Source organism: Rhodnius prolixus, unplaced genomic scaffold (genome assembly GCF_049639745.1).
Source record: "Rhodnius prolixus isolate KJV_2025 unplaced genomic scaffold, Rpr scaffold_3, whole genome shotgun sequence".
In the NCBI taxonomy this organism is placed as follows: domain Eukaryota; kingdom Metazoa; phylum Arthropoda; class Insecta; order Hemiptera; family Reduviidae; genus Rhodnius; species Rhodnius prolixus.
In genome coordinates this window covers 40,526,559-40,536,997 of record NW_027411603.1, presented here as the reverse complement: position 1 = coordinate 40,536,997, position 10,439 = coordinate 40,526,559, and the positions used below count along the sequence as shown (strand labels likewise).

Sequence of the window (10,439 nt, the reverse complement as noted above, 5' to 3'; positions counted from 1 at the left end):
ATTTTTCTTATAAATGTCATAAATGCTGTATTTGACTTAGTTCTTGATATTTTTAGTATACACGGTATTCTGATTTTTAAAATAATAGGATATTTAATAAAATAATAATTAGAATCAATTTTATTTAATAAATAAATTATTGAGCTCATTCAGCAAACAAAAAACCTGAGAAAGGGCAATTCCATGCGATCTAGCGGCAATGTTAGGAACTAAAACTGTAAAGTAGTTCCATAGAAAACCGCAAGATAGCATTCACTTATAATTCACATAAAATAGTTTTGACTGTTCACTTAAACACATTTACTTTTCTTTTTTAACTTAAAGTTACATTTGTTTTAATTCAAAAGAGGCTCATACACAATCGTATATTGGCGCAACTAAGCAATTAGCTCTTTGTACCTGACATGAAGGATGAAGGAAAAAGATCATTAAACCAGAAAATTATTGTATTTCCAAGAAAATGTGCGTTGAGCAAACACATTAAATTTTTACTTACTTATGACTAGTTAGATTAAATGTTATCTATAAAATGCTTATTATGTTATAAAAAAAAATTTGTAGCGTAACTTTCAATTTAATAGTTGAAAATAATTAATCATTAAAGATTAGTAAGTTATAACTACTGAAACCATAAAACATTCGGAAAACAAAAAAAAAAAAATCTTCGAAATTCTCTAATTAAAAGTAGCTGTATTGAATCCTGAAAAACTGGAAAATGGCAAATATCAATGAAATATGAAATGTTTATAGACATTCCAGAGTATCCTTAATAATAGAACTTTACAAAAAGATCTAGCGTGAAACAATGAAATAATTTGTAGTTAAAAGTAATTTATCTGATTTTGAATTGATTTATATATATGTTTTATAAGTTTGTATTCTAATAAATGCAATAGTAAGAGAGTATAGCGGAAAGAAAAAAAGACGAGCTTCAAGTGGTACACCTCAAAAAGAGAGGGGAGGAAAACAGAGTGCAGAAAAAATTAAAGTAAAGAGAGTGAAAGACAAGGAGGCTAGAGGTTCAAAGGATTTAGGATTTTTCTTCAGAGATCGTACGAATTCGGAAAGCAGTTCAAGTTCGGTTTACTCCACTAAAAATACGAAAACAGAAACTAAATAGGAAATAGAAGGAATTGGGCTCCCACGGCTTCTCGACTTTGGCAATACCGGACATGAATCGAACGAAACTTATTAACAACCTCCCAGAAAGGCTGGTCACCGAGGGAGGGTCAGACCATATCCTCCCAAAAATATAAGTACAAATCATATGCTAAATCATCTATTAATATTGGTACATTTAATGTTAGGACTTTGCTTGCAGAGGATCGTTTAGTTGAGCTTGAGCTTGCATTATTGAAAACAGATCTAGACATTCTTGGTATATCAGAAATAAGAAGAGATAAAGAAAATATTATTATTAGGAAAAGTGGATACATTTTTATATCATCAGGAGAGGCCTTTGCCCAGAAATGGGCCTAATTCCAAAATACAAGTTTTAACTTATGTTTATTTCAATTATTTTATTATTATAATTATTATTATTTGTGGATTAGTTCTTTTTTTATATCAATGTAATTAAGCAAAGTGTAAACCTTCATTTCTATTAGTTATTAAATTTTCTATTTAAATTTATAACAATGAAAATTTTATGTAATTAGTTTAATTTATTTATTTTGGAATTAATAAAGGCTATTTTTATTTATTTATTTATTTATAAATGCAATCTTTATTTCAAATTTTTGTAATTTTTTCATCTTTTCTTTTAATCCAATAAATTAATTTAATTCTTCTATTAATCTACCTCAGCTTATAAAAATAAAACTGAACGGATAGTGTTGAATATTAATTTTAGAATTTACCGTTATAATGTAATCAAAAAAGGTTATAGCGGCTCAAACATAATTCTTTTTTCAGTTTTTTTCAGTAGATGCTGCTGCCTGGTAGAGATTTTGTGAATTAATGATAACCTTTGTAATTTCATTGTAATTTTTTATGTTTTTTTTGTACGTAATCATTTTTATTTATTGCAAATATTATTTTTAGGTGGTATAATGTTCATCTTAATTAATTATAATAGAGTAAAGCTATAATAAATTTTATTTTGATAAAAATATTGATAAATTGTATCCATGTTGTCGTTGGTGCAGTTGTAATAGCTGCCTACTTAGGTAAGTTGGATTCGCAGGGCGGGAGGGTGGGGCAAATATTTTCTAGATAAAACTGACACTATTTTATCACTATTTATTACTTTAAACAATAACATTGTTATCTGTTTTTTTTTTCTAGATAAAACTGACACTATTTTATCACTATTTATTACTTTAAACAATAACATTGTTATCTGTTTTTTTTTTCATTTATTAAATAATTTTGTAACGCTTTCCCTCTTTAATTGATATGAGTGTTTTATTTTTTTTATCGTGATTTCCGGTAAATACTGTTTCTTGTTGGTCATTTTAAGAACTACAAAATTTAAAAAATCCAACAAATACCGTTCTCTAGCGACGTTTTTTGAAACTACAAATTTATTAAATGTGTAATTCCCAGTAAGTGCTGATACCTGGTGAAGGTTTTAAGAACTACGAAATTTACAAAATCCAACAAATACCGCCCTCTAGCGACGTTTTTTGAAACTACAAATTTATTAAATGTGTAATTCCCAGTAAGTGCTGATACCTGGTGAAGGTTTTAAGAACTACAAAATTTAAAAAATCCAATAAATCCTGCTCTCCAGCGACGTTTTATAAAACTAAAAATTTAATTTAAGGTTCAATTCTCAGTAGGTGTTGTTATCTGGTGGAGGTTTTAGAAACTACAAAATTTAAAAGATCCAACAAATCCTGCCCTCCAGCGACGGTTTTCAAAACTATAAGTTTAATTATTAGTGCAATTCTCAGTAGGTGTTGTTATCTGGTGGCTAGTTTTAAAACTATATTGTAAACAAACAGCAGGTTATGCTACATGGCCAAATTTTTTCAAATTTCTGTAGACAAGCTTAGTGTTTATTATTTATATTCCAATTAACAAATGTATTAATTTCATTGTTAAACTTAGGTTAATTTTATTATTTTCTATATGCTTACCATGTAAATCGGAATTTAGTAAGCGCCAATTTTTTCAGACTGTATAAATTGGAATGCAAATAGAATATATTTACTTTTGTAAAAACTAAATAATATTGATTAAAAGTGCAAATTTTTAATAAATATAATTCAAGAAAAATTGTGAGTGCCAAATTAGACAATAAAAAGAGAATTTTAGTGTCAAGACTCTTCATATTGTATTTTTAATAAAATTTGTAAGTATAAAATTAGTGCTAGCGTAATAGATAAAAGAAATCCTAAAAATATTAATAATCTACAGAAAATTGTTTAAATAATTAGTGAACACAAATTAGATGAAAATATTGGGAGAAAAATCTGTATTACTCTCACCAATGTCAAAAATTGAAAGTGACAACTGTTTTTCTTTAATTTTATACAGAAATAAATACGTATTATTATTGCAGTATTTTAAATTTTTGTGTTGCGTACCTCTGATTTTTCTAATTAAAATATATATGAAATAAGAAATTGGAGCCCCAACAATTCATCTATTAAAGGCCTATTAATTGCGCAAGTAGAAAATAATTTTTAATTTTCTTTCTTTACTACTATTACTCACGGTTTAATTACAATAATAAGAGAATTTCAAGTGAGTATCAAATTGAATTATTAATTTTTTTAGGATGTGTTAAGGAAGCTCCATCAACGTGTTGAACTTAATTAATTCAATTTAATATGATGGTTTGGTTTTCAACCGTTGTTGGTCCTTGGGAATATTGAGCTGTTAATAAAATTTAGTAGACAAATTTCAACATTTATGAGTTGAATATATAACTCTACAAAATGTTAGCCTGAAGAAGGCAATAAATTTGCTAAAACGTCGGTATAATTAAAGAAATTACAAAATTTGATTGACCGCTCCTCAATATTCCCAAGGTTAATTTAATATAAATTTAATTTCAACGTCTTGAAATCATAAAGGTTGTGAAATTTGCAAAATAAATTTTAATGATCAACTGATAAAGTTTTGGCGTTATTTAATTTTTGCTAATTATTTAGTAAACAGTGATGTTTTATGAAATGAAGTTGTTTTATGGACGTTAACCAACTGTTCCTTTAAGTTGGCGATACTTCATTCATTTAATTATAAATTGATGGAAAAACACGGAGTTGTTCCGGATGTAATAAGCCGAGCCCCTGCTCAAAAACTGAAGGTGACATTTGGAGGTAAAGAGGTTGATGATGGAAATATTCTGACTCCCACACAGGTTAAAAATCAACCATCTGTAGAATGGAATGCTGATCCAAATTCATATTATACTCTCTGCATGACCGATCCTGATGCCCCAAGCAGAGAGAATCCGAAATTTAGAGAATGGCATCATTGGTTGGTAGTCAATATTCCTGGAAATGATATAACCAAAGGCGAAGTGTTGAGCGAATTTATCAGTTCTGCACCACCAAAAGGAGCTGGTCTTCATCGTTATGTACTTCTTGTGTACAAGCAAAATGACAAACTATCTTGCAATGAACCAAGGCTAAAGAACAATTCAGGAAAAAATAGAGGTAAATTTTCAATTTCAAAATTCGCTAAAAAGTACAAAATTGGCGATCCTATGTTTGGAAATTTCTATCAAGCAGAATGGGATGATTATGTACCTAAAGTTTACGCGAAGCTCAGCAACTAATGTTATGTATTTATTATTATTGTATAAAAAAAAAAGGCGTTTTGATAAATTGGCAATTACTTTTTAAAGTTTATTTTTAATGTATTTGTGTAAAACTGTTTAAGATTATTAAAAATCATATGTAATCAAGCGATCTTCCTTACAGATTACAGTTCAATCAAACTTTATGATTAAGGATAAGTTAAACACTAGTATATAAAGTATTTTCAACCATATTTTTCATTCCATGTATTTATTTTAATTTAAGGCACTTGACCATCTGAGGTAATGGGCGCCCGAAGTATTTTTCATCGCATTACCGGCCTCCGAGGGAAAACTACTAATTTTTATATTAATATGATCATTTTGATTCAGATATAAATAATACTGCTATATACTGAGCATATAATTAAATCAACGCAAAAAAGTTGAAACAAGAATAATTTATTAATAAAATTTTGACAAATACAGCGTTAAATTTTTCTTCCCACTGTAAACAACAATGATTTAAAAAAAAAAAATGTAGAAGTATTTTGGGTACAAAAGGTATACATTTTGTAATAGCAGTTCACGAGCTATGCATTAATGAACTCTTTGATATTCATATTTTCCATTGTTATTCTATAGATATTGATTACATCACAATATTAAAAGGATATAAATAAAGTCAGTATAAATTAGATTAATAAAATTTTTTTTTTACTTTGAAATTTAAATGATTATTTTAAAGAAGAATTACGTATTATTACATAAGGCAGTATATTTTAACTAGGAGGTAATGCTCTTGTTTATTGTCCCCAAAAGGCATGACCATTAAAACAAACATTTTTTAAGCAGAAGAGACAAAAAATATAATGTGTAGAAAAACTGAAGGGGGAAGGTTATCATTGTGTGTTTCACAAGTTCTGAGGAGTGCCGAAAATTCACTAAAGAACAATTTAGAACTTACCTCAATAAAACCAATACAAGAGATGTAGGGAGTGGACGATCTTGTTCTTACCATACATTTTTTGCGATATAAGATAGACAATACTGCCAGCCTGGGTGATCCAGTAAAGTTTAAGAAAAAACGCTTACGAAGAACCCTTCATTATTCCATTGTATTGTGGATTTAATCGGGTGAAATTGTAATTTATAAAATGTCATCTCTATCAATGGATACTTTAAATATTTTTGTATTTTCTGTTCCTCCATGTAGCCAAACCGTGCCAAATTTAGAAATTGTGTTATGTTTTAATTATTACCAGAAACCTTTTCTTTCGCCAATAGGGAGATTCTAGCAAAAACTCTGGAAATCAGAATTGCAACATAATTTATTTATAGTGTCCATTAAAGTTCAAAGCCTTTTAGTGATGAAATACGAGCATATAGATTGTAATCGTTGAAATTGTAATGTGCAATCTAGTTGCGTTATTTCTGAAGTATGGAAAATAATACTAAACATAGAATCTAGCTGTTCAACTATTTAGGGAGTAATGAAGAAACGACCCCAAGGCATGATGATCGCACTGAGTGCACTAAAATTGGAACCAGAAACTAAGAGCTAGGCTCCAAGATGAGCTGTACAGGCAAAGCAGTAGTACAAGAGTCCTCGCAGTCGCATGCGACGGTTTTAGCAAAGTAAAACACACAGACGAAAAAAAAAAAAGTTACAAAAAGCTCAAACTGGTGTAGTTTTGGTGGTATTTTGTTTCTGATATTCACGTTCAAAATGGTCAGCAAAAATGCGATTTCATTGAGGCAAGTTTAGTTCTTTTTTAAAATTTCTATTTCACCCAGGGTTGCCGCTGTAAACCACCTACGGAACCCTCTCCTCTGAACTCGAAAAAATATGAAACTTATGAATATACATTAAAAAGTTTAAAAAAAAAAAAAAAACTGTAATTTTAGTCTAAAATGGACTACATAAAATTTTATTTAATAGAAATAACAAAAAGAATTCTGTACAATTTTCTAAGTCCATTACGCAGAGACAACTGTTTTTTTTAAATTAATATATCAAATTTAGCAACTATAATCTGCTTGGATAAGTTACTGTTATTTAACAATTTAAACTTTTTTAAGATTTTTATTATAAGCAAATACGTTTAATTATGTGTAACAAAACTTTATTTCCATTACTATATAAAAAATAATAAATTAAAATATATGTATATATTCAAAAATATAAAGTACGTATATATTAATTGATTATTGTAATTGATTTACCATGTTATACAAAGGATTATAAATTGATTAGGCAAAAATTTATATACAATATCTCTTAGCAAAATATTTTTTAATTATCCTTTAATTATACACTGATATTTTTGGTTTTAAATTTTGACATTGAAGACAACACTATTATGTTTAATAGACACAAGTTAATTTTGGTTAATTAATAATTTATTATGTTTTCTTTTAATCATTACAAAACACTTTCATTATTGTATAGGTATATTTTATTTTTTGCTTTTCAGTTAAAAATTCAAAAATTTTGCCAACTAGGAATGTTTAAACATAATATTGCACTTTTAAAGTAGAAAAAAAAAAAAAAAAAACATTGACTAGACAAATATTTAATGACATCATTTCAATAATAAATTATCCATACAATTTAAAAAATGAAAGTACTCACTTAAAAAAAGAACATGAATTTTATAAGGAGGAAATTTTGTACAAACTATTTAGATTTTAGAAAAGGCTTTTCTTTTTCACACAAAGTTATTAAAATAGAAAAAAATAAAAATATAAACAAAAAAAATTAAACAAAATTAAAAACCAACAAATTATCACAATTACAATACAACAGGGAACAAGAGTTTCAAATTAGGTAGATTTATTTTTGTAACCTATTTGATTGTGCTTGGATGTAACATAATCAACTTATATTCCTACAAGAGACGATGTTTAAGTTAAATGTTGGAGAAATAAGTTTTTATGTCAGAATAATAATGAACTTTCTGAAAGTGGTTATTCGTTTAATGTGTTGAAGTGGCTTTATAAGTCAATCTGATGTTAAAAAAAAAAAGCTAAGTAAAGTAATCGCCTATTTCTTAACGTCCAACTACCAATTACGTATCGTGGCGGGGCGGAAGCACATGCTTTACTATTTATTTTTTTATTTTTATTAACAAGAAAGCAGATAACATGCGGGATTCGAACTCAAGATCTCCTAGTAACTAATCCACGTTTCATAAGCATTAGACCAACATCCGCTCCTGCTTATATCGTCATTTTATTACAACTAAACATTGCAGTAGCAATCATACAGTTATTATAAACATATGGGTCTTTACGGATTTGTATTTTGTCATGATAAGGTTACCGATTTTTATTTGACATTACTAAACGGTGGATAAAGTTTACAAAAAAAAGACAGACCATTTCGATAAGGTATTCAAGAAGAAATAAATAAATTATTAAGCCATGGATGGGGAAGAATACCAAGTATCACACAACAACAAAAATTGTTTATCATCCACGGTAATTGTACAGTTGTGTAAGATCCTAGAAATATTCTTATTATTAAAAATGTCTTTCTATTCATACTAACGTTACCTAATAAGCAAATTCAAAGTAAAGAAATTGCAATAAGAGCTTAATACGTGAAGAGAGAAAAATAACAATCTTTTCAGGAATACTAGCACCCTGATGAACTACTATCAAGGTTAGAAATGACAGAAGTATCTTATATCTTTTAGTCTCGATAAATAAAGTTAGAAACTAAAGAGAAACGTACACAATTGATAAGGGTTCAAAATGTAGGTGGGCAGAAAAATATACACTCGAAAAAAGTACAGTGAGAAACTCAGTTACTGAATCGATCGGCAAAAGAAAATGAAAATGAAAACGATCCAGTAAGCAGCACACGTATTTCTTTGACGTGCCATTCTTCCGAAATTGAGTTACAATAATTAAGATACAAAATACTTTGGGAAGAATTTCAGCAATCCAAAGAAGTCACATCTTAAGATGAACTACTACAGGCAAGTACTTATCAATCCATAACAATCACCCAGAATCTCTCGTGAATCGCTCTGCAAAACTCACCACTCGTCAAAAACTGGGTCCTTCAATTTTATGTAAGATATCCACAAATATAATGAACCGTTACACTCAAGGTAAATATTATAGTCTCGGAACATTTATAGTTTAACTAAAGGCTTTAAATATTATAAACACTGGATTTTTACTACCTGATTTTAAGAAACATCTTCATAAAAAAGGAACAAATACAATAATTAAATATTTCTAAAATTTAATGTCGCTATATTGTCTTAAGTCTCAATTATAATATTTTAAAAATTATTCTATAAAATGTATTATTTTATTTAATATTTTTAAGCAGGGAGCGTTTCGATTGCTGCGGTCATTACCGCCCATGTCTTATTGTTATTATTACTATTTTTAAATTAATTTAATGCATTTATGGAATTTGCAGATCTTAAAAATTGAATTTTATACTATGTAGGAAATTCCATGTTGAATATCTGAGAATATAATAACTAAAATATTTCATTCCGTTTCTAATTTTTTGTTTTCTTATACTTTACTTAATATAATTGCTTTTTTTAAAATCAAATTGCCCAAGTGAAACAGAAAACAAACAGATGTTATATTTAAAATCATATATTCTACGAATGCGATAAGCCTCAAATATTTTAAGGTTACATAACTAATTTAATCATGAAGCTAAATTTGCTCGATTAATCTCCTACTTCAGGATACGATTAATGAAACTAATTGTCCAGTAATGCAACTGGTAATCTATAGCCCATTAAATACACTGTTAGATTGTATTATAATTTGACTCTAGCTGCAAAATTTAATTTTCGCTCAATTTAAAGTTAAATTCTAAAAAGTTGAATTGGTTGTTATCATTTATTCATTTTCATTAATATTAAACTACCTTACCTATTTACAGCAAGTGCAGGAAATGCGTTTTTTAACATTCTAATTTGAAAGAATTCACTCAATTTTCCCTTCTAACGAGAGGCAACAAAAAAATTTGGTAATCGACATCAAATGGGAATAAGAATAACATTAAACTTTTTAATTTAGGCTTTCCATGCAACTAATTAATAATTTACTAATACTGCTGTCATTTAAATGTCCACATATGAGATCATCTTAAATTAACCGTTTTTTTATAATAACATCTATTTTATTCAAATCGGGCCTGCTTATTTATAAAATAGAGAAGTTTTTCTTATATATATTGATTCCTAAAACATAAACCTCTATCCTGGAGATCGGCAGCACCAACTGTTTCTCTCTTCCAATACTTCCAACGAACAAATCAAACAAATTGATACAACTCATTGACTTCTAATTACTGTTAAATTATCAATAACTTTTCATCATTATCTCAGTCCTGGTCATTAACTGCTAAGATTTACAATTCTTGTCAATAAATTATAATTATTTGCAAATCCCAAGTGATACGGTGAAAATCACGACACCTGAAAATAATTTTCTAACAGAATAAAATACTCTATTCACTTTTAGGACGAGCCCCTGGGTGTAAGGCTGTTACCTAGAAAATGGATGTTTCTAATTCTTCGACGCTTACTTACTCGCGGTAAAACCGCGAAGCACTCAATAAAATAAGGGCCCTGATCCCTACCAGATGCCCCTTAACACTTGCTTTTTGTTTTAGTAAAATAAATAGGTAATACCACAATAACAAAACAGTTTTGAATTTTTACTGAGGGTTAGGAAACACCTAACCACGAGAAAATCGCTA

At 28.2% G+C, this 10,439-nt stretch overlaps 1 protein-coding gene across 1 annotated transcript; it reads left to right on the top strand.

Annotated features, from left to right (window-relative positions):
- Positions 1-4,058: 4,058 nt before the first annotated feature.
- On the top strand, positions 4,059-5,179 carry LOC141452734 (phosphatidylethanolamine-binding protein homolog F40A3.3-like). The gene is made up of 2 exons (XM_074125132.1): positions 4,059-4,610; positions 4,980-5,179. The coding sequence occupies exons 1-2, from the start codon at positions 4,199-4,201 to the stop codon at positions 4,985-4,987; spliced, it is 420 nt and encodes a 139-aa protein (XP_073981233.1). The 5' UTR covers positions 4,059-4,198; the 3' UTR covers positions 4,988-5,179.
- Positions 5,180-10,439: the final 5,260 nt, after the last annotated feature.